We start from the raw sequence: 25,314 nt of genomic DNA, 5'->3' as shown, positions 1-25,314 counted from the left end.
CTTTTTTTCAATTTACAAGTGGATAAACTGAGACAAAGTGTCCTGAGGCATTGTTATATGTCAACTGGAAGCTCTGAATAGGATCTGTTTCTAACATTAGTGCCCTAGTTAGTGGGTTCCTGATTTGCTTATTCAAAGTAGTCCCTTTTCTCTTGGGCAGAAAATCATTTTCAAGTCAAATTGTTAGCCAGAGAGCTATTGTAGAGGGATGGAAAATAGAGAGAGGTTACTATCCTTCTCTTATTGTCAGGAATAGCAGAGTTCAATGTCAACTCTCAGAAGCCTATGACCTAGTTGTTTAAATTTTGGCTTAGCACTGAGAGACACATCACTCTTGAACAAAGACAGACCTTAAGCCCAGAAATAGCCTGATTCTTATTTTTAACACTCTGTCTAGCCAGACAAAAGCTGATTCCTGGTTTTTCCCAAAGAACATTCCTCAAATGAAGGGTTTAAATGGAAATTTTGAACTCCCAAGTAGTTTCTATAAGGGAGATCCTTCCCTGCTCCCAGAAATGTCCTTAGTACCATACTTGGGACCTCCCTCTGCTTCTGCAGTTTTACCCCATTAAAGTTGACTTGGTCAAGAGCCATGATTATGGATCCATGTTTATGGCTACAAATTCAAGTGAATTTCCAGTGAAGGCACAGAAGGATTAACATTTTCACAGAAATTTTATTTTAATGCACACTTCATTTCTCCCCAATTGGAAATGCTCCTTGAGGATTATGATGAACATTAGGGCAAAGAGGAGGCCTTCACTTTAGATTGAATTCCAAATAGCCCACTGTGTACTTTGACACTATGCAGAGGAGGGGTTGGCTATTGCTGCAAGCAAATCTCTATCCATTGCTCTAGGGACTTCTTTCTGGGGACTTGCACACACAGAGTTAGAAGAAAAAACTGAAATAATAAAGTAAAGGGGTAAGTTATAAGAATAGAGCATTTTATGAAGGACAACCTGAAACCAGTTTGAGATTGTGTACAGGAACAGTTATGAACCCAAACTGCAACATCTAGGAGTCAAATGCATTCCCCCAAACTCCCTACCTACAGGCACTGCTGGGAGTGTAGAAAATCAGCTGATAAGGCTCTGGACTCCCATTCTGCTACTAGATTAAAGCAGAGATTCTGTCACCACACAAATAGGAGCACAGAAAAATTGTAGCAGTCTGTAGGTTTTAGGTAGTGATAGGAACTGGGGAGAATGTCATACATCCAGACACCATTCTATATGATGGTGAGTAGAGGGGAGGGGAGGAGGTATGATGGAGGAGGGAATAAAGAATGAGGCTGGAATAGATGGAAAAGATGTCTCAGATAAGGGGAAATGTGATCCCGTTGAAAGGAGGACCACTTATTATCAATGAGGATGGGAGTGATGCTGCCACATCCACGTTCCCACTTTTTACCTCTCTTGGTTTTGCCATTTGGCTTCCAGAGAGAGTGAGAGAGCATGAGCACCTTGGAGGCTGCTACTTCCTTAGTCCTCATCCCAGGTCATCGGGAAAGGATGAAATCAAGCTAATGCTCAGGCTCAGCATCCATACAAGACTCCCAGGGATTCTGGGGCATGCGGGGCAGGGATATAAGTAGGAGAGCAATGCCGCAGATGAACAAGAGGACAAAGGAGGTGCAGGCGCAGGCGAAGGACCAGGAGTAGTAGTATTCTATCCAGACAGTCTCCTCGCTGTCTATCATCCGCTTCACCGACTGCCGCATGACTTCCACAGAGACGATGATACAGAGACCTGGAAAGACAAGTGAGATGCTGAGCTTCCAGTCTGTTCCTCACCCACCTGGGGCATTTTGAGCTGGCAGGGACCTTGGAGGTCATCTTACTTTTAAAGATGGGGAAACTGAATCTCAGAGAGGGAAGATGAGTCACTCAGAATCACACCATTAAACCAATAGGGGGACTTAACCTGCTTCTGATAACTAGCTAGCTACCTCATTGGGGAACCGATCAACTCACATGGATTTCATAACCAACCAAGATTACCATATATGCTGGTCCTAACCTTCCCAACTTCTATCTTGAGGGTATCACCATCCTCCTAGTCACCCATGCTCACAACCTCAGTGTCTTATCTGCTTCCTTTCTTATAATAACTCTACTTATCTGATCTGTTACCCAGTCTTGCCATTTCTACCTTCATGATATCTCTTATATATATATGCCTTTTTCCTCACTCCCAGAGCTGCCCAGACCCTTATCACCTAAAGATTAAACCATGACATTAGCCTTCTTAATGGGTCTCCTTGCCTTGGGTCTCTCCTTTCCTGTACTCAGCTGTCAAATGGATCTTCATGAAGTTCAAACCTGGCCATATCACCCCCTATCCAATAAACTCCAGTGGTTTCCTATTGTCTCTAGAATCCAATATGGGGCTCTGTGTGTGTGTAAAGAGAGAGAGAGAAAGAGAGAGTGTGTTAGTCAATTGGGGCTTAAGTGACTTGCCCAGGATCCTACAGTTAGTAAGTATTAGGTGTCTGAGGCTATATTTGAACTCAGGTCCTCCTGAATCCAGAGCCAGTGCTCTATCTACAATACCATCTAGCTGCCCCTGCCAGAATCCAGTATGAAATCTTGTTTGGCTTTAAAGCCCTTCCATACTTGGTCCCTTCCTCCCTTTCCAGTCCTATACTTTACTCCTCTCCACATGCTCTATGATCTACTGACACTGTCCTTATTGCTGTTCCTAAACACTTCATATCTCAACTCTTTGGCTTTTTACTGATTATCTGCCATGTCTTGAATGTTCTCTCTCCTTATTAATTTCCCAGGTTTCCTTCAAAGCTCAGCTCAAGTCTCAATTTTTGCAAGAAACCTTCTTGGTCCCCTCCCTGTTCTCTCCAGTGCTAAATCCTTTCCTCTCAGATTACCTCCCATTTATACTGTATGTATCTTATTTGTATAGGTCTGTCTTCTACCATTAGAATATGAGCTTGAGGACCAAAATTGTGTTTTTGTTCCTTTTTTTTCGGGGGGGGGGGTCGTCTTTAGGACTTAGCATAGTGTTTGGTACATGTTGTTTAGTTGTGTCTGACTCTGCATGACCCTATCTGGGGTTTTCTTGGCAAAGATACTGGAGTGGTTTGCCATTTCTTTCTGCAGCACATTTTATAGATGAGGAAAATTGAGGCAAGCAGGGTTAAGTGATTCACCCAGGGTCACACAACTAGTATGTGCCTGAGGCCAGATTTGAACTTAGGAAGAAGGGTCTTCCTGACTCTTTCCACTGTAGCATCTAGCTGCCTGCCTGATATAAAGTAAGTACTTAACAAGTGCATGTTGACTGATAGATTATTTGTTCCTCCTGAGCAGTGATTGATCTCTATAAAACTGACAATTCTTTCCTTAAGAAAAAAAGAAGGAAGTGAAATTTCCAAAAGAAACATGTCCTCATATATATCTCCAATGAATCCAAGTGGAACAAGGGTGCTCCCTATCCTGATTTTCTCTCTGCACTAAAATAATAGGATCATAGTTTTGGAGCTGGGAGGAACCTTAAAAGGCATTTAGTCTAATTCCTCTTTTTACTGAGAAAAATGAGGCCCATAGCTGATTTTAGAATTTCTGTCATCCCCACCATTCCACTTAAATTTAAGACACACTGATCTGTAATTTCCAGGGGATAAGGCAAGGTCTCTGTCTCTGTACCCCACCCTACCCTGCCCTGAGCCCTTCCCAAACATCCTACCTGAAAAAGCATAGAACAGAGCTGCTGGCTTCAGAAGGTAATCCCTCTTTTTCCTGAAGGACAGAAGGATGAAAATGGTCCCCATGATCGTGAAACCGATGCTGAAGATGGAGATGGCTGCTGCAGAGATGCTGTATTCTACAAAGATTTCAATAAGGGCAGAGAATAGTCAGCTTGTCCCTTTTCAGACTATCTCTATGCTATCAAAAATTTTGTTCCATCTAGTCTGTGCCACCAAACCAAGTTGGTAAAATCTGTTTGCTCCCAGAGAATGGGGGGGCCTCTCTTGGGTTAGTATGACTGAGTGGGATGTGGTTCCTAAACAAGAAGATGGAGAAGTTGGTTGATTCCCTGAATTAGAAGCCACAGAATCTCTTAGAAAAGAGCTAATATGTGGAACATTAATGAGCACCCAAAGTAAGATACTGTTCTATAGTATCTTTAGTTTTAAGGTAACTACATATTATTTTTGTTCTTTTTGAGATTGGATCTTCATAACTTACTGAGGCTAAAAAAGCAGTGATCACTCATGGACTTCATTCCACTGCTGATCAAAATGAAAGCTTTGACCTACTTCATTTCAAACTTGGATCCACTGTCGTCTCCTTCTGCAGACAAGAGGCTTTTTGTGGCTTATCATATTGGTGACAGACTTAGTGGGGACACCCCTAAGCTTTAACCCTACTGCAGCTCAGAACTCCATCACCTCAACCTCCCTCATATGGATTACACATGTTCTGTCACACTCAGCATCTGCTTTGTAATTGTTGTCCAGTTTTGCCCAACTCTTCATGAGCCCGTTTCTTGGCAAAGACACTGGAATGGTTTGACATTTCCTTTTTCCAGCTATCCTGTATCTGTATTTTTACAGATAAGGAAACTGAGGCAAACAAGATTAAGTGGTTTGCTCAGGGTCACCCAGGTAGTTTCTCAGTTCAGATTTGAACTCAGGAAGAGGAGTCTTTGACTTCAGGCTTGACACTCTATCCACTGGTCACCTATTTGTCCACACTCTTTCTTAAAGAATATTATTATTGTAAACTACTACTTCAGAGAACTGAATACAGGAGAGAGACAGAAACAGAGACAGAGACAGACAAAGAGAGAGAGACAGAGACACAGAGAGACACGAGAGAGAGAGAGAGAGAGAGAGAGAGAGAGAGACAGACAGAGATAGAGACAATGACATAGAGACAAAGAGACACAGAGAGAGATAGAGACAGAGACAGAGAAACAGAGACACACACATAGAGAAAGAGAGAGACAGACAGAGAGAGACAGAGAGATAGTGACAGAGACAGAGACAGAGAGATACACACACAGGGACAGAGACACACACACAGAGACAGAGAGACAGAGACACACAGAGACAGAGAGAGACAAAGAGAGAGAGAGACAGAGACACAGAGAGAGACGAGAGAGAGACAGAGAGACACACACAGAGACAGACAGATAGAGAGACACAGAGAGAGAGAGACAGAGACAGACAGAGAGACAGAGACACACACAGAGAGAGACAGAGAGACAGAGAGAGACAGAGAGAAAGACAGAGACACAGAGGGATAGAGAGAGAGACAGAGACAGAGACACACAGAGAGAGACAGAGACACAGAGAGAGTGACAGAGAGACACACACATACACAGAGAAAGAGAGAGAGAGAGAGAGAGAGACAGAGACAGAGAGAGACACAGAGAGAGAGACAGAGACACAGAGAGATAGAGAGAGAGACAGAGACAGAGACACACAGAGAGAGACAGAGACACAGAGAGATAGTGACAGAGAGACACACACATACACAGAGAAAGAGACAGAGATAGAGAGAGACAGAGACAGAGAGAGACACAAAGAGAGATAGTGACAAAGAAAGAGACAGAGACAGAGACAGAGATATTTAGGAAGCCTGACTTATTTTAATTATTCCTTACACAAAGTTGTATATACATCTTCCAGACTTTTTTTTTTTGGGGGGGAGGCAGATTACATGCACACACACATGTATATATTTTTACATATACATAAACATACATACATATACACACACACACACACACATATATGTGAGTTCCTTTTAGCAGGCTTAGAATTCAAAAAAATACTCTTTTATCCACAACTCTTTAGGACCTTTAGTCTTTAAGGGACACCTGACAGGGCTTCAACAACAGAGAATGAAAGGAGAAGACACTTTGACTGCTCTAACATTATCTATCAGCTGGAAAGTCAGCCCTTTCAGACAAAGGATTTAGCATTTTTGTCCAATACAGTTTTCCATTTGGAAAACACATTCAGACCCATTTTCCCAGCATGGTCTTACCTTTTTGGGTGGTGACTTCAAAGATTTCTGAGCTCTCTCCTGGGTTAAAATGCCTAAAGTATGAACAGTTCTGTTCTGTAAAGAAGGAAGAGAAGAATTGAGATGCTCTGGGAAGGACTCAGAATTTGAGCAGAAAAATGGGAAATGAAAAATGGGGCTGGTTTTTATTTGGATATTGTTAGGGAGCCTAAGAAGCTAGGAGTCTTCTCCTGTCCCTCAAGAGTAGCTTGTTTTTAAAAAACATCTGCATCTTTTAATTGAAAATGACATATGCAATATAATCATTATGAAATATATAAACATAATTGCACATGAAACACCACATACATGCATATATGTATAAAACAATTATCAGATCCACATATTTTAAGAATAATTTATTTACTGAGAGGGATGAGAAGGTATGTCATATGTACATATATGTGATATGTGCATGCATATGTGTATGCATACATTTATGTATATATATACATAATTTTATAGTGTTTCAAATATATAATTTTTACATATATATAGTTTTCAAATACATACCTAACTTTAAGTTTTTCAAAGTGCAGTACATATATCATCTCTTAGCTTTCTTCAAGTTCCAGCTAAAATCCCACATTTTTTAGGAATCTTTTCTCAGTTACCCTCAATGCTAGTGCCATCCCTGTGTCATCATCTTTAATTTATTCTGTATATATTTATTTTGTGCACAGTTGTTTGCATGTTGTGAACTCCTTGGTAGGGTGCAGGGTAAGCAGGAATGGTATTTTTTCCTTTCTTTGTATCCCCAGTGCTTTGCACAATGCCTAGTACACAGTAGGTGCTTAATATATATTTGCTAATTTGACAGTGTTGAGTAAAATATTTTATAATCTTCAGGAAAAAAATACTGAATTTAATGATCATCAGGGCAGAGCAAAGTTGGAGTTTAGAATTTCACAAATGACTGAAAAGCCAAGATGTAGAGAGTTCAAATGTCTTGTTATAGTACATATAGTTATGGAGCAGGGTAGAGTCCTTTAAAAATTGTTGAAAATTGGTTGAGCTTCAAATCTGCCAGCAATCCCTCTTCTCTCTCCCTCTTAACTTTTGAGACAAAGTTAAAGTTAGAATAAAGCTCTGATCAAGGGGTGAAGACTCTCAGTGTAGAGCCAAATATGACCATTGACCTAATTTCATACAGCTCTTAGCAAGTTTGATTTCAAAGGCTATCAGTGGTCACAGTGCATTAATTCCTTTGAATAACTTCTCCACAGTCAAACTAAAGCCTCGGTTGGCTTGATAAGAGCCACTGAAGAGTTATAAACCAGCAGTTTAAAATTATTTATTCTCAAAGGGTTTTCTGTCCCCCACATTAAGATTTTGATTGACTAGGGGAAGGGAATTAACATTTATATAAGTGCTTACTATGTGCTAGACACTATAATAAGCACTTAACAAATATTATCTCATTTGACTGTCACAACAAACCTTTAAGAAAGTAGCTGCTATTATTCCCATTTTGTAGTTGAAGAAACTGAGGCAAACAGAGATTAAGTGACTTGCCCAGCATTATATAGTCAGGAAGCATCTGTGATTTGATTTGGACTCAGAACTTCTTGATCCACCTAGCTGTTGTAATTGTGGTTGTTTCATTGTTTTGTTATGTCAGCCTCATGTCCCTTTTTGGACTTTTCTTGGCAAAAATACTGAAGTGGTTTGCTATTTTTTTCTCCATCTCCTTTTTCAGATGAAGAACTAAGGCAATCAGGATTAAGTGATTTGCCTAGGACCACACAGCTATTTTTTCTTTTTATTGTTTTCTTTTTTCCTAGTCACATATGCATGTTAACTTTTTAAATACACATTTCTTTATGAACCATATTGAGAGAGAAAAATCAGAACAAAAGGGAAAAACCCACAGGAGAGAAAAAAAAAAACAGAAAAATGAAATGAACATAGCATAGTTCTTTTCTGGATGAACATAGCATGTTTTGATTTATCTTCAGTCTCCATAGTTATTTTCTGGATGCAGGTGGCATTTTCTATCCAAAGTCTGTTGGGATTGCCTTGGATCACTGAAACAGTGAGAAGAATCAAGTCTTTCATGATCATCGCACAATCTTGCTGTTACTGTATATAATGTCTTTCTGGTTATTTCACTTATTTCACTCAGTATCAGTTCATGTAAATCTTTCCATGACTTCCTAAAATCCTAAATTCCCTTGTCATTTTAAAAAAATAGAACAATAATATTCCATTACCTTCATATGCCACAGCTTATTCAGCCATTCTCTAATTGGTGGACATTTTTCATCTTTGCTACCATAAAAAGAACTACTACAAACATTTTTGCACATATGGGTCCTTTTCCCTCCTTTATGATTTCTTTAGGATACAGACCCAGTAGTAGTATTTATGGTATACAGAGTATGCACAGTTTTATAGCCCTTTGGGCATAGTTCCAAATTGCTTTCCAAAATGGTTGGATTAGTTCACAACTCTATCAACAATGCATCAGTGTCCTAGTTTTTCCCATATCCTCTCCAATGTTTATCATGATCTTTTCTTGTCATCTTAGCCAATCTGAGGGGTATAAGGTAGTATCTCAGAGTTGTTTTAATTTGCATTTCTCTAATTTAGTGATTTAGAGCATTTTTTCATATGACTATAAATGGCTTTAATTTTGTTATCTGAAAATTGTTCATATTCTTTGATCATTTATCAATTGGGAATAACATATTCTTATAAATTTGATACAGGTCTTTATATATTTTAGAAATGAGACCTTTATCAGAAACATTGGGTGTGAATTTTTTTCTTCAGCTTTGTACTTTCCTTTTAATCTTATTTCTGTTGGTTGTGCAAAATTTAATTTTTGTAATTTAATTTAATATAATCAAAATTGTCCAATTTACATTTCATAATGTTCTCTAGTTCTTTTTTGGTCATAAGTTCCTCCCTTCTCCAAAGATCTGATAGATAAATTATCATTTATTCTTCTAATTTCCTTATGGTATCACTCTTTACGCCCAAATCATGTACCCATTTTTGACCTTATTTTGGTATGGAGTTATGAGATGTAGCTTTATGCAGAGTTTCTGAGATCATACAGTTATTAAATAAAATGGACTTGAATCTTCTTGACTCCGGCTCCAGCACTTTTATCCATTGTGTCACTTAACTACTCCTATCCACCTAGCTATACTAGATTGAAAAGCTGCGACTCATTAATTAATGGTAATTTCAACTATTAATTTCTTTTTTTTAAACTGGAGATTTAAATTTTTTTTTATTTTATAATAATTTTATTTTATTTTATAATAACTTTATATTGACAGAATCCATGCCAGGGTAATTTTTTTACAACATTATCCCTTGCACTCGCTTCTGTTCCAATTTTTCCCCTCCCTCCTCCACCCCCTCCCCTAGATGGCAAGCAGTCCTATATATGTTAGATATGTTGCAGTATATCCTAGATACAATATATGTTTGCAGAACCGAACAGTTCTCTTGTTGCACAGGGATTCAGCTATTAATTTCAAAGGATACTAAGTTACCCAGTGTGGTGGGCATTTTGTCATCTTCCCTGCTAGTTCCTCCTCTTAGTTTTACATATATGTATACACACACACACACACACACACACACACACACACACACAAAGTGAAGAGTTACCTCAATATACTGTATTTAGCTACTCTACTAATCTTTTATCTATATGCTTATCCAGCAGTGGAGTTTAATTCTGTGTAGGATAGAAAAAAAAAAAAAAAAGATAGCTCCTCTCTCAAAACCAATCCTTTCTCTTTCACTTGGAAGTGGGGTGGGGCTACGTATTGTTGGAAAAGGAAATGTAGTACCTTGGGTACCAACTAGAAGACCAGACTCAATCTCCAATTATCTACTGGTTTCATTTCAAATAAAGGAGGCTTCCTTCTGGAAGCTTTTTATAAAAATATAAAATATGAATCATTAAAATCTCTTGAGTTCATCTCTAATCCTTAGTTGGGAAAAGTCCTAGCAAGTAGAGAGAAAAATCTATCTCCATCTCTCATATTTATCTAAAAATATTTATGCATATAAATGTGTGCATATAAACATACATGTATGTATATATATGCTTATGTGTACATACATATATGACCATTTAAAACATCCTATTTATTTCTCTTGTATGCTTTAACATCTCTGCCCCTATATTTTTAATCAAAATTATCTTAGAGAAGTCAATTTCTATTAAAACAAATGACAAAATAAAAAGCAAAACAGTCTCTTAAAGAAAACAAGTATTGGGAAAATAGTTCATCACTCTTTTGGAAAAACACAAGTATAAGAGGAAACCAAATGTCAGTAAAGTACAGAGTTAACAGTTTTTGTTCTCAGAAACAGGGACAGATATAACTGCTCTGTATGTGTTCCATGTGGTTTCTATATACTTTGGCTACAGTCTTTCACTTAAAGTTTTGTCTTCTCTCCCACTGAATACAAAGGCAAGGAAACAGCAGTAGTAACAGCAGTGGTGTGGGCTCACTTCCCTCCTGCCTCCTGTGTTCCTTAGATCTTTTCAACAGCATCACCTTTTCTTTCTCCTTTAGGAACGGGAGAGAACAAGTAGTGGATAAACATTGGATACCAGTCTACAATGTCTTGTTAGCATTGCCTCTACCTCTATTTTGATAGACATCGTCTCTAAGGAGAGTTGTGTGAGAACTCTATGAAATGGAATCTATCTATCTATCTATCTATCTATCTATCTATCTATCTGTCTGTCTGTCTGTCTCATCCCCATCCTTCACTTGCAAGAAGAAAGGGGAGAAATATGATCTCTAACCTCCCTTCCTTTTAATAAATAGTTAGTTAGAATAAATGGTTTGCTTTACCAATAGCCATGTGTGTTCATTGTGAAACTGGTATTTGGTGAGAAGAGGATCAAGGCTTAGATATAATGCTTGGGGTCTTGCTTCCTCCTTTAATGAATAGCAAATAAAAATTGGCTTAAATCTAAAAACCATATCCTCTAGAAAAACAATAGTTTAAGGAAGCAGATAGATAAAATTTGAGTCTGTTATTCTTCTCCCTGGAAAAGGCAAAGTGGCCAATCTTCTGATCCCAAACTCTTGGTTCTTCTCCCAATAGGAGTTAAAATCTCCCCTGGAGAAGGATGGGTTGAGAATGGGACAAGGGGGCAGCGACTTGCCTGAGCTCTCCCAGATTCCCCTCCAATCTTTACATAATGTTTCAAAACAAATTCTGAAGCATAAGAGCCCACAAAAGGACAGGGTGAAACAATTTTCTACCCCACAATAATTTAGAAGGTTGGCAATGAGGTAAGAGTAGAATACAGGTTGTGCCAGAGTAGGTTGCATCCTGGCAACTCCACAACAGTTTGAGAGTGACTGAATCATCTTGGATCTGATGGCAAGTGGGTCAGACAGACAATTAATCAGAAGGAGATTAATGAGGTCTCTTTGCTGGCACTGGATGCAGGACCCACAGACCCCAGTTCAATCCTGAGTCACAGTCTTAACACTAGCACACTACAGCTTGTGGCCCTAGGGGAGCAGGAATACTTCTCACAGTCTGAAGACATAAAAATGTGCTTTTGGTCACACACAGAACAAAGCATGGGCCAGAAGTTTGGTAAACACGTATCTTCTTAGATCATATCACTTTGGAAGAATTGAAAGCTTATAGATTCCCAGAACTAGCTGCTCAAAAACCTCTGAAGTTTGGGACATTGTCCCCTCCTCCCTAGCAGCTGATCCCTATTTTAATAATAAAAGTCAAGTAATAGGTTGAAAAATGAAGAAACAACAAAAAAAGATGCTGACCATTCAAAGTTACTACGGTGATAGAAATGGTCAAAACACAAACTCAGAAGAGGACAACAAAGTCAAAATGGCTACATCCAAAGTTTGAAAAACAAATGTGAATTGGTTTCAGGTCCAAAAAGAATCTCTAGAAAAAGTTCAAAAAGGATTTTTAAAAATCAAATAAAAGGAATAAGAGAAAAATTGGGAAAAGACATTATAGTGATGCTAGAAAATAATAAAAATAGAATCTACAACTTCATAAAGGAGGCATAAAAAGTACTGAAGAAAATATTATCTTAAGAAACAAAATAGACCAGGTGGTAAAAGATACACACACATGTACACACACATGCACACACACACATACACACACATATACACAAACACACACAATCCAATAAAGAGAAGAACACTTTAAAATGCAGAATTGGCCAAATGGAAAAAAAAATGTACAAAAATTCATTGGAGAAAAGACTCCTTAAAAGGTAAAACCGGCCAAATTTTACAATTTTTGTAAAAAGTACAAAAGCTCACTGAAGAAAATTAGTCCTTAAAAATTAGAATTGAACAAGTAGAAGCGAATAACTCTATGAGACATCAAGAAACAATACAACAAAGTTAAAAGAATTTTAAAAAATAAGAAATGCCTCATTGTAAAAACTGACCTGAAAGATAGACCCAGAAGAGATAATTTAAAAATTGTTGGACTATCCAAAAGCCATGATTTTTTTTTTTTTTTTAAAGAGCCTGGACATCAAATTCCAAGAAATTATCAAGAAAAACTGCCTTGATATCTTAAAACCAGAGAGTAAAATAGACTCTGTAATGTCCCTACCTATGTAATGTATCAAGAAACAATACAACAAAGTCAAAAGAAGAAAAAAAGGAAAAAAGTGTGAAATATTTCTTTGGAAAAATAACCAATCTGAAAAATAGATCCAGGAGAGATAATTTTAAAATTATTGGACTATCCGAAAGCCATGATTTAAAGAAAGAGAATGGATATTACCTTTCAAGGAAAGGTAATCTGGAAAACTGAGAGGAGAAAGAGAGAGGTGGAATGGGATAAATTATCTCACATAAAAGAAGTGCGAAAGAGCTTTTATAGTAGAGGGGATTATGGGAAGTCAAGGAGAAAGCATAACTCTTATTCTCATTGCAATTAGTTCAAAGAAGAAATAACATATACACTTAGCTGGGTATAAAAATCTATCTCCTCTAGAGGAAAATAGGAGAAGAAGGGAATAAAAGAAATGGAGTGCTATTAGAAGAAAGGGAGGATTGTGGGAGGTGGTAGTCAGGGGCAAAACACTTTTGAGGAGGGACAGGTGAAAGTAGAAAAAGCTAAACAGGGGAAAACAGGAAGGATAATAATAATTATAACTGTGAAAAAAATTTTAAAGAAAATTTCTCAAAGGACTTATTTATCAAATATAGAAAAAATGGTATCAAATTTATAAAAATAAGAGCCATTTCCCAATTGATAAAATGATTAAAGGATATGAACAGGTAGTTTTCAGAGAAAATAATCAAAACTATCTATAGTCATATGAAAAAATGTTCAAACCCACTATTAATAAAAGAAATGTAAATTCAACAAACTCTGAGATATCATTCACTCCACACCTATCAGATTGGATGTTGCAGGGGATATGGGAAAATTGAAACACAAATGTACTGCTGGTGGAGTTATGAATGATACAACCATTTTGGAGAGCCATTTAGAACTTTGTCCAAAGGGTTATAAAACCATTCATTCCCTTGTCCAAGCAATATCTCTACTAGGTCTGTATCCCAAAGAGATTAAAAGAAAAAAAAAAGAAAAAGGATTTATAACAACAGTTCTTTTACTGATAACAAAAAATTGGAAATTTAGGTCATGCTCATCACCTCAATGGTGAATGAGGAATGCTTGAACAAGTTGTGGTATATGATTGTCATAGAAAATTATTATGCCTTGATAATTGTAGAAATATGTATAGAAGAATTGCATATGTTTAACATTATTGATGGATTACTTGCCACCCTGAGTAGAGGGTAAGGGGAAAGAAGGGAGAAAAACATTTGGAAAGATGTTTTGCAAAGATGGAGGTGGAATGGGATAAATTATCTCACATAAAAGAAGTGCGAAAGAGCTTTTATAGTAGAGGGGATTATGGGAAGTCAAGGAGAAAGCATAACTCTTATTCTCATTGCAATTAGTTCAAAGAAGAAATAACATATACACTTAGCTGGGTATAAAAATCTATCTCCTCTAGAGGAAAATAGGAGAAGAAGGGAATAAAAGAAATGGAGTGCTATTAGAAGAAAGGGAGGATTGTGGGAGGTGGTAGTCAGGGGCAAAACACTTTTGAGGAGGGACAGGTGAAAGTAAAGGTTTTGCAAAGATGAATGTTGAAAATTATCTATACATATGTTTTGAAAAGAAAATTAACTAAAAAAGAAAATTATTATGCTTTAAGAAATGATGAGCAGGATTCTCTCAGAAAAATCTGAACTTACATGAATTTATACAAAAATGAAATGAGAACCAGAAGAATATTGTACATAATAAAAGCAATATTGTATGATGATCATCTGTGAATGATTTAGTTATTCTCAGCAATACAATGATCTGAGACAATCCCAAAAAGACTGATGATCTCCAGAAAAAGAACTGATAGAGTCTGAATACAGATCAAAGCATACTTTTAAAAACTTTCTTTATTTTTCTTATTTTTGTTTTTTGGTCTATTGTTAACAAAATGATATATATGGAAATGTTTTGCATGACTGCACATGTACATTCAACATCAAATTGTTTGCCTTCTTGACAAGGGAAGGGACAAAAAGAGGGATGGAAAGAATCTGGAACTCAAAAAAAAAACCACCCAAATCTTTTAAAATGTTATACATTTAATTGACAAAAAGATAAAATATTGATTTTTTTTTAATGAAGAGGCTAAAAATGCCTGTTTTGACTCCTTTCAACTTATACAATGATACCTTCATATTACATGTGGCAGAACAATTCTCATTATGTGTGCATATATATTCATATCAGCTTCCATTCTCCTAATGAGTACAGCAAAAAACCCCAGATATTAATATGTAAGCATTCAACCATGTAAAAATTGTCTCAAATTATCTTGAAGAAATTGGTCTGACCTTTAGAAAACTCACTAGAAAATTGACTATCCAATTATAGACAAAAAGCAAAGAAAAAAATACTAATTTTTCTCTAGTGGTCCAAAATTGTGGGATAATCAAGAAGAGTCCTAGATTGAGAATATCTCCAATGGGTCCCTGAAAACACTTAAGGAATCCAAATACATCCTGGATGAAGCCCTTACAGTACAACATTTCCTTTTATATGCTTCCTCTAACTTTCACTCAAACTCACAGATTGGATCCTTAGAGAGTTACTTTGAGGCAAGAGGTGCCATGAAAGAACTCTTTCCTAACACTATCTTTAGTTTAACTTTTTTGGTCCTATCAGATCATGCCTTTGCCAAATCCCAAACTTAGATTACTTCCACCATCTCTTGCCTTCACTTCTATTTACATGCTGCTAAATGGAACTGAAGAAATCAAGGAAGTTGTGGTGACTATATCCACTATACATATGTGTTGCAGAATCTTAACTTGATCCTCTCTATAACAAAGTAGTCCAATATATATTCTTAATGGATTTGTTTTTCCACTCATGACAGTGGCTACTTTGAAACTTTTCATCCCTAAAGAAGGATAGAACACTCTCTTCTAATGCTTTCAATTGAAGATCCCAACTCAAGATTTTTAACTGAAAAAATTTTGGTCATTTGGTGAGAACTTCATTTTCTTTCTTCTTCTTCTTCTAACCTCATCTCATATCATCCAGATGTCTTCTCATATCATGCCCTGTTTTACACTTTTGTCCCATGAAAAGGGCACTTCATCCATCGAAGGGATGGATATATACAGACTTGATCCTATCTCTCCCATATTCTCTACATTGTTCCCCTTTATCAACTCTACTCTCTATTCTTTCTAACAGGCTGCTTCCCTGACACCTGATGCTGATTCTCATCACCTCATTCCTGGGCTATTACAATAGCATTGTAATTGGTCTCCCTACTTCAAGTCTTTCCTCACTTCCATTTGTTCTCTACTCAGCTACCAAAATGGTTTTCCTAGGCAAAATTCTGACCATGTCATTTCCCTGCCTCCTCATTATCCCCTTTCTCTAGTGAGTTCCAGTGGTTCTTCATTGCTTCTAGGATCAAAATTATCTGTTTATTTTAGACTCTTTTTTTTCTCTTTGCTGAGGCAATTGGAGTTAAGTGACTTGCCCAGGGTCATACAGCTAGGAAGTATTAAGTGTCTGGGGCCAGATTTGAACTCAGATCCTCCTGAATTCAGGGCTGGTGCTCTATCCACTGTGCCCCTATTTTAGATTCTTTTACAAACTAATCCCTTCCTGCATTCTTGCATTTTGTGCCCTTTCACAGACTCTGAAATCTAGAATCAATTGTTTTTTTGCTCAAAATGTTCTGTCTCTCATTTTAGGGTCCTTTGCATTGATCTGCACTGCCGCCATATCTGGAACACATTCTTTCTTTTCCCCCCACCTACTGGCCTTCTTTACTTCATTCACAACTCACCTCAAATCCCACTTTTGTTGGAAGTACTGCTGGGCCCTCTGAGCTTACTTTCTACATACACTTTGCTTATCTTGTATATGCATAGTTACTTGAATGTCTGTCTTATTAGAATCTGTGGTCCTTTAGGTCAGACACCCTGTTTTTCTCTTTTTTTGTATTTCCCATATCTGGCACATTGTAAGTGCTTAATTAATATTTGTTGATTAAGGATTTAAAAGACATTCTAGATCTGGCAATGCCTTGGAGCTATGATTTTATCATTGAATTGAATAAGCAAATAAATGCTGGTTCCTAGGATGATGACTGATAGAATTCTGGCTATCAAAAGCCTTATTTTATTTTTAAAAATTACACTACAAATTATGTAAAGCAAGTTGGAAATTCTGCTTTAAGGAGAGACAAGGATGTTAGCTCACATCCTAGCTCCATAGATACTAGGGTCTCATGCCTTTTCATGGCACAGATGTGATGTGGAGTTTATAGGGTAATACCAATAGAGCACTGGCCTGGTGAAGGATAACATGTTGGTTGTCCAAAAACTAGATTAAATGATTGCAGAGATACTTATCACCAGAGGGTTGGTCATGAATTATTGGACATAGTAACCGAAGACAGTGATGACCACTAAAGTATGAAAGAGTGGTGATTTGTTTTGGTGGAAGGAAAATCTAACCTAGTGAAACCATAGTTCTTCAGGCCATGGTATCTTCAGGATACCATCTATGGTACCATCAGGATACTAGTTCAACCTCTATGGTTAAACTACTGTTAATGATCTCAGATAAACCCCCATGATGCCAGACTACTAGGAATTCTTTTTAATTTTTTTCAATTAATGTGTTTACTTTCTCCCCTTTTTTCTTGTTTTTTTTTCTTCTTGTTGTTTTTCCCTTTTGCTTTTTCTTTCCCAACATATTCATAAAGAAGTGTGTATAAAAAAAGAATGTCATATGTAACCAGGGGAAAAAAAATTAAAAAAGTAAAAATAAAATATATTCATTTTTCTCTCCCCACACACTCATGACATTTCTTGTGAGGGAAAAAAAGACCAACAAAACCTCTGTAATAAATAATTATAGTAAAGCAGTTCCCTTATTGGCCCTACCAAAAAATGTAGGTCTTATTTTACACCATAAGTCCATCATCTATTGATTCAGGCCAGTTCTAATGATCTTGTGATGAAGAGAGCCATCTATCTATACCCAGAGAGAGAACTGTGGGGACTGAATGTGCATCACAACATAGTGTTTTCACACTTTTTGTTGTTATTTGCTTGCATTTTATTTTCTTTCTCATTTTTTAATTTTTAAAATAAACTAGAAAAATCATAGTGCAGCAAGATAATTGTATAAATATGTATACATATATTGGATTTAACATATATTTTACCATGTTTAACATATATTGGATTACTTGCCATTTAGGGGAGGAGTTGAGGGGGAAGGAGAGGGAAAATTGGAGCATGAGGTTTTGCAAGGGAGAATGTTGAAAAATTATCCATGCATAAGTTCTGAAAATAAAAAGTTTTAATAAAAAAAATTAAGTCCATCATCTCTGCCAGGATGTTGGAGGCATGGTTCACAATGGGAAGAGCTGCTAGGATTCTGAGCAAATTCCTCTAGCTGAAATTATTTCTTCCCTCCTCTAATTTTCAGAGAACATTTTATCTGTGCTTCTACTTTGCCCACATCATACCATAACTTGTATTTATCTAACTTGTATTATGCTTATTTGTATATACCCAGTATCTAAAAGCTAAATCTCTTGGAGGCAAGGAGGCGGGGTAATACTTAGCACAGTGTCTTGTACATAGGAGGAACTTAGTAAATAATTTGTAGAGTTAAATTTAATTGAAATGTTGCCCCACTCTGTCAACAAATCAGAGATAGTGTAAGCTTCTGGGTCCATACTTCTAAATTCACTCAGAAAGTTATCCACACCAGCCATTGCCTCCTTCAGAGCTGGGCTTACACATTAGCCCCTGGAAGTTTTGGTTTTCTTCAATATTGTGTTCCAAGATAGTCCCTTCCAATTAATCATGATTGATGACAGGAGACACAAAGAAGAAAGTGAATGAATAGAGGAGAAACATTAATTAATTAAATACTTGTGCCAAGCACTGGAGCTACAAATAGAGACAATCCCTGCTCTCCAGGAGGTCACACTTATAATGGGGGAGACAACATTTAAGAGTAACAGCATTTCCATTTGGAATAGGTGGAATTGATCTTTCTGGGTAAAGAGGTATTGAAAAATTGTTTCTTTCCCCTACATCTACTGAACTTTTCAATGAGGAAGAAACACATAAGAGCATCTTCACCAGAGACTGAGCAATGATGGTGAGAAAATATGTATATTTGAGAAGGGAATGCCTGATTAGGGAGAATTTGAATTGCTCTGATCCGTACTGTTATTGTCATTTGTAGAATATTTATGGTTTTTTTTTTTTTTAAGGCTTTGGGAAAACCAACTGAGGAAATTTCTAGCTTCTCAGGCTTAAGAATTCCATGTTTGGAAGAAGTCTTGAGAAGTTAATTTCATCTTCCCCTCCCTTTTCTCTCCCTCTGCCACCCAGGTTGGATCTCTTTGAAATCCCATTCTGAAATCTTGTCCTCCCCTTAGGAAAACCTGTTCAGGTCCGGGTAAAGGAAGGATATTTCTGGATTTCAAAGGCAAGCCACAAATGGATGATGCTATTTGCTGATGATCTAGGGCTGCTCCCACTTGGCATTGGAGAAATTCAGGGAGATGGGTCAAGATAAGAAGGATAGGAAGTTGAAAATGAAATAGAGCATTTTTCCAAAAGAAAAGAGAAACTGGGTAACTAGGTGGAGTCATGCTGAGGTTATTGATGAGTATAGGCTTTGCCAGGGACTGGTACTTAGGCTGAATGGAGGAAAAAAATGGAGCAGGTGCTCAATGCCACTGGCAGAATCAGTGCTAAGCTTTGACCAAGTTGGGAGGAGAGGTTCCAGAAATATAGTCCAGCTACATGGACTATATTCAAGGCACGGCTCCTGGGACAGGTCATATTCCAGTGCCCTGTGGCTCAGCTCTCTAAGTATTTTTGTTTCTTCCTTGTCTGGACCATTCCCTTACTGGAAAAAAAAAAATCATTGAACTTTAAAAGGCAAGTTTCCTAGGGATAAGGTAGGTAAAACCAAACCTTTTCTGTCTATACTTAGTTTCTGGAGAAGCTGCCCTGCCTGTTCATCCCTAGCCCAAGGGAGTTGGTAAAGTGAGTGATATGTTTATGGGGCCACATTTAGCAGGCAACCAAGGAGACCTGGGCATCTCTGCTATGTGACACCCATATACCCACATGCTAGTGTCCATCAAGATTCCTCCTCGTGCCCCTGCACTATTCCTCTCAAGAGACTGTTTTCTTGTAAAATTCCTGACTCTTAAATGTATTCAATAGAATCAGATAAGGCATACATTTCTTGAAGCAAATGGGGTTGGAGTGGAAATGAGAGGATAATGTTTGACTTTTTATTCCGAATGTGGTGCTTGAAGAAAGCCTGAGTGTTCTATATTGATATCTTATATGAGTCTAAAGTTCTGTTTCTAGAACTGATTCATTCCCAAAACGATGATTAGTTTGTGAAACTAGTTGTTGATCTTGTCCCATCTCGGGAATGAAGATGCGCCTAAAGCTGCATTGGTGTTTTGGAGGTAAATGGCAGGAGCATGGAATCTTTGAATCTTAGAAGTGGAAGGGACCTTTAGAGGTCATTTAGTACCACCTCTCAATTTGCAGTGGAGAAAACTGAGACCCAGAGGGATTTAGTGATTTGTTCAAAGTTATCCAGGTGCTAAGTAAGCAGAGGTGGGGTTTGAATCCAGGTCTTCAGATTTCAAATCCAGCCATATTTCCTGTCTCCCATCCTTCTGGAGTTATATCATGCAGTTCTTTGGTCACTTAACATCTGCCTCAGTTCCTCCAATTGTAAAGTGACACTAATAATAGCATCAAACCTCCTCCTCACCTCTCTACCCTCAGAATGTTATGAGGATCAAATGAGATATTTGTAAAATACAACACCATGCCTGACACATAGTAGGTCCTTAATAAATACTTATTTCCTTCATTTGTGATTTTGGTAGTAGGACATATAGTTGAGTGTTATTAATTAAAAACCAAACAACTTGTTGAGTTTAAAACCCACAGTATCTTTAATTTCTTTTAGCTCTCATGTTCTATTGTTTTGTGATTCTAAGAGAAGAGTTCTTAACCTGGGATCCATGAACTTGTTTTTAAAAATATTTTGCTATCTTTTTTTTGACCAATTTCCTTAATTAGTTTTAATGCAAAAGAATAAATAAAACATAAGCAAAGGTATTGCATAATATATCATAAGGATCATACTTTATGATAATGTGGAATTTATATAAAAATTTAGCTATCTTTTAATATAATTGGTATCTTTTGTAATATATGTATTTTATTTTATGAATTTAATAAACCTTCCAAGAAAGGGGCCATAGATTACCAAAAGGGATTCATGACACAAAGAAAAATTAAGAACCCCTGGTTGAAGATCTAGCATAGTGTTTCAGATGCAAAGCCTCTGAGAAGCGTTCGAAATCCTTGTTTTTGCTCTTTTGGCTAGTCCTTTATCCTGCCTATATCTCCTTTTCTTCTGGGCTAATAACCTCTGCCTTAGGAAGGCAAAAATAACTAAAGACAAATATGTTATATGTACTCCCTAAGCATGAAAGGCAACACCATCATCACAGACAGTTGCAATTCAAGATCTTGGGGACTGGAGTAGAGAAGCAATTGTCTCTGGGAAGCCCAGACACATTGGCACATCACCTGTTCTTTTTCCACATGCATCTTTTTGGAGAGACAGAGTCGGAGGTGGGAAAGAAAATAAGAAACTGGCACATTACCCCCTGGCAGGTTGATGGGTCCACAGCTCTTGTCATTGGTGTTGCTCATGTAGATCCGTTTGGTGCAGAGCCTCCAGAGACCGAAGTGGGCTACCTCGCAGGTGGCATTGTACTGTTCCACCCTGGGGCTCAGAACTGCCCAGTAATCGGTCACCACTGCGGCCATCAACAAGCAGACGCCCACCAGGATGAAGCAGAGAGTCAACCGGACTTTCAGTGCCTTGACCTCCGTCATGATCACCAAAAATGGGGTCCAGCAGGCTGAATTCAGGGGCGCTCTTTCCCTCCTGGCTTAGAGCTGGCTGAGAGAGTGGCTGGGGAAGGTGGCAGCTGGGCCAGGCCAGGGTGTGGGGTGTAGGACTGGTGCCTTACTGAGTCTAAGCACTTTGAAATGTCAGTCTCAAGGAGCAAAAGCAGACCAGCCGGGAGGCTGGAGCTTTTAGGCGACTGGGAAGCAAGCACAGCTGCTAAGTCCTGTCAGGGGCAGTGAGAAAGGCTTCTATTAATGCACCCATCGAGTAAATTCAGGATAGGCTGCTGCTCAGGTTACAGCATCGTGCTTCCCAAGTTGGATCTGGAAGTCCCCGTGGCTCCCTGAGGGGAGGGAAGCGGTCTCGGAGCAGTGAACCCCACCCCTTCTCACCGGGGAGCCTTCTGGCGCAGTCATTACCGAATAGCTGAGTGAGGTGGGGCAGGAAAGTCATCTCAAATATTGTGTGTGAAATTAGGGAGGGATGTCAGATGGTTACTTGAGAGTCTGATTGCTAAGAGGTGGGGGAGGAAGATGATATTTGACTGAGGATGGTGGATAAAACTACTTACCCAGATGGAGCGAGGGAAGAGATGGTCTTTTTGGATTCTAAGCGTGTCTCATTGCTCTGTCCCTCTGTCACTGGGGTGACATGAGACATGAGAAAGACTCACCTTATCCTGCAGAAGTGTGAAAGCAAGAGAGCTTCAGAATTCTGCCCAAAGTTATCGGGGTCTTTGGGACGAGTCAGAAGCTAGCGCTCTCCTTACTTTATGGTGCGTCTGGGACCAAAATGAGGCAATTGTAACACTGAACTGCTAAGGAAAAGAGATTTACTTTCCCCTGACACGGTAAGGATATGCAACAGGGAAGCAGTAGCATTTAGCTTTTATAGAACCGCCTTTTCTATATGGAAACCTGTCTGGTTGGCAGGAGGTTGGTATTTCCCATGGTCTTCAGACATTCATCAACTCCAAGAGTAAGTGGGACTTGTGCCTTTAGATGAAACTACATCAAAGCAGGGCCAATCAGGTCCACAGGACAGCTTTGTTGCCTTTTAGGGAAAATTGATCTCTGTTTCAGGGAAAAGAGGAAGCTCTAGTTGTCACACCTCCTCTCCCCTCCCAATCCTTCTTCCCTCTCATCTTCATCCCCCTCCTATCCTCTGTTTCCTCCTCCTCCTCTACCTCTTCCTTTTCCTTCTCCTTCTTTGTCCCTCCTCTTCTTCCTCCTCCCTTTCTCTTCCTCTACTTCCTCCTCTTTCTCCTCCTCCTCCCTCCCCCTTCCTCTTCTTCATCCTCCTCCTCCTCCTCCTCCTCCTAGCACTTTACAACTACAATTCATTTGCATGTCAAACAACCCCGACAGGTGAGTGCTATTATTTATCCTCATTTTGCAGGGGTGGGGGAGCTCTGATAGACAGAGGTACACAGCTAGAAGGTGTTAGAGGATAAATTTGAAACCAGGATTTCCTGACTCTGAATTCATGGAATATTAACTGTGCTACTTAATTTTGCACTTGGGACAAAGTGGGCAGGTACAGGGGATGGGAAGAAGTGCATCCTGGGATACTCAACATATCTATATTGCTACAGGACTGATCACTGAATACAAGGAGACAAAGCAGGGTGGGCTAGCAAGGACACTGTCTCAGTGGGCAAAGCCAGATTGGGAGAAGCTCACAGTACTTTCAGTACTGTCTAAATGTTGGCATTCTTGGAAAAACCCTGATCAACTCAAACTAGTTACTGCCCTAATCTCAAGGAGCTTAAACTCTAACAGGATAAATAATACATCAAGTTCCAACAGAGTTGGAAAGGGGTTTGGCAGTGTCATGGTAAGCCAGATAAGGCAAAGACTCAGGAACTAGAATTCAGGGTCTTGGGAACAGAGTCCAACTTCTGGTAGGAGGAGAAAAAGGGCTAGAATGCAGATGGCAGGGTTTGGAAACAGCTAAGTAGATGCTGCTACTGGGATAATAATAATAATTCAGGTCTATCTGATTCCAGGCCCAGCATTCTACCAACTGTACTATGTAGGTATTCTCATTGTTGTTATTAGCATTGTTTATCCTTCTCTGATACTGGGAACCGCTTTCTCTACACCAAATTCTAATCATTGTAGATTTTTACTTTTGAATTTGTGTTCAATCTGAATTTTTCTCTGAGGCATTACTTGTACGTCTTTGAGAGTCATTCTCTTCTGCATTCATATTTGGAGCATCTTTACCACCGTAACAGCTCAATATAGTGAGGCTTTTTTTTTTTTTTTTTGGTTAACCCATTCTTCCAGCTTACTTCTTGACTTCAGATTTCATGTTGGGACTGGACTCTGTCACACTTCTGGAGGGAAAGTCTGAGCTGGTCCCATTACTGCTTTCGGGGAGCACTGAGCCCCATGTCATTCCAGAATTTCAGGGACAGGCTGGGACTACAAGATTTTAGTGTTCACAAAGTGATCTGATTTTGGACAAAAATCTTAGTTACTGTCTCACCTTGATCTGAGATCTGTAAGTTCTTCATCTGGGATTTGCTCTAAGAATGATTATACCCTTATCAGCTAGCGTGAAAGTTCTGTTGGTTCAGAAAATGGCAAAATTGTGGGCTCCCCTTTGAATTATGCATGTTTCACCATATTTAGCATCTGCTTTGTTGCTGTTGTTCAGTTGTGCCCAACTCTTTGTGATCTCATTTGGGGTTTGCTGGGTAAATATTCTAGAGTGGTTTGCCATTCCCCCTTTCAGCTCATTTTACAGATAAGGAAACTGAGGCAAACAGGTTTAAGAGACTTGTTCAGGCTCACACATCTGGTAAATGTCAGAAATCAGATTTAGTTAGAGTTTGGAATATATTACTAAGTATGAATGAAATCTAGAATAAAAATAGATGTTCTTATGAGTCATTAACCTATTGTGTTGGATGCTGATGAACTGATGGCTAATAACTGTTGATTCTCATTAAGAGGGATCTTCCTGACATACACTTTATTCACTGTGCCACCTAGCTGCTCAAAACAATAAATACAAATTAAAAAGCAGTTTAAAAAATGAGAATGATTGAAGGTAGGGAATTGGTTAAAATATATGTCCATGTGCAGTTTTATCTATAACACAATGAAGGCCTAGATAAATTTATGTTGCTTGTCTACAGTGTCAATTCTTGGAAATCTTGGTGTATTTCATTTTTAAACAGCCCATTCATTCAGGCAGTCTTCAAGAAGAGCCTCCTTTTAGGGTTCTGTGCTGATAGAGAGAACAGAGACGTTAGTGAATCATTACTACATCTCATTAACCTATCTTCTATAGCAATAATTATAATAGATGGTTATAAAGTTAATATATTGTTCTTTCCATTCTTCCCAGCAGAAAATTCTATTCTTTAAATAATCAGGAGACAGAAGTGAAAAAAAAATAGCTAATTTGTCTGTTAATTCTGATGTCTTCTTAGGAGTTGAACCTAAGAAGCCACCAATCAAGGCGCAAAATACTGGAAATAGGATGCTACCAATCCCATGTTTCTTTAGCTGATTGCCATTGTCCTTCCATAAGGAATTAGGTCCCAAGATATAATGACTTTACTTATTAAAGTAAAGTGGTTATTAAACCACTTGATATTGAATAATTGCGCAGTTCCTAAAAATGTGACTATGCATGTGTTGAAGAATCAACAGTTATTAGCCATCAGTTCATCAGCATCCAACGCAATAGGTTAATGACTCATAAGAACATCTATTTTTATTCTAGATTT

The 25,314-nt window shown here is 38.2% G+C and overlaps 1 protein-coding gene across 2 annotated transcripts; it reads right to left on the bottom strand.

The window, feature by feature from the left end:
• Positions 1-656: 656 nt before the first annotated feature.
• CACNG1 (calcium voltage-gated channel auxiliary subunit gamma 1) lies at positions 657-22,613 on the bottom strand. 2 transcript variants are annotated; one of them, XM_051995259.1, is made up of 5 exons: positions 22,141-22,613; positions 21,319-21,792; positions 6,018-6,092; positions 3,706-3,843; positions 657-1,752 (listed from the first exon to the last, which is right to left on the bottom strand). In XM_051995259.1, exons 2-5 carry the CDS (start codon positions 21,551-21,553, stop codon positions 1,526-1,528), a joined length of 675 nt encoding a protein of 224 aa, XP_051851219.1. In that variant the 5' UTR covers positions 21,554-21,792; positions 22,141-22,613; the 3' UTR covers positions 657-1,525. The 2 variants fall into 2 exon arrangements, with proteins under 2 accessions (XP_051851219.1, XP_051851217.1); XM_051995257.1 differs by having other exon boundaries at positions 21,319-22,613.
• Positions 22,614-25,314: the final 2,701 nt, after the last annotated feature.

Source organism: Antechinus flavipes, chromosome 4 (genome assembly GCF_016432865.1).
Source record: "Antechinus flavipes isolate AdamAnt ecotype Samford, QLD, Australia chromosome 4, AdamAnt_v2, whole genome shotgun sequence".
Classification (NCBI taxonomy): Eukaryota; Metazoa; Chordata; class Mammalia; order Dasyuromorphia; family Dasyuridae; genus Antechinus; species Antechinus flavipes.
Note: the sequence above shows the minus strand (reverse complement) of the source record. Positions and strands in the feature narration are given on the sequence as shown.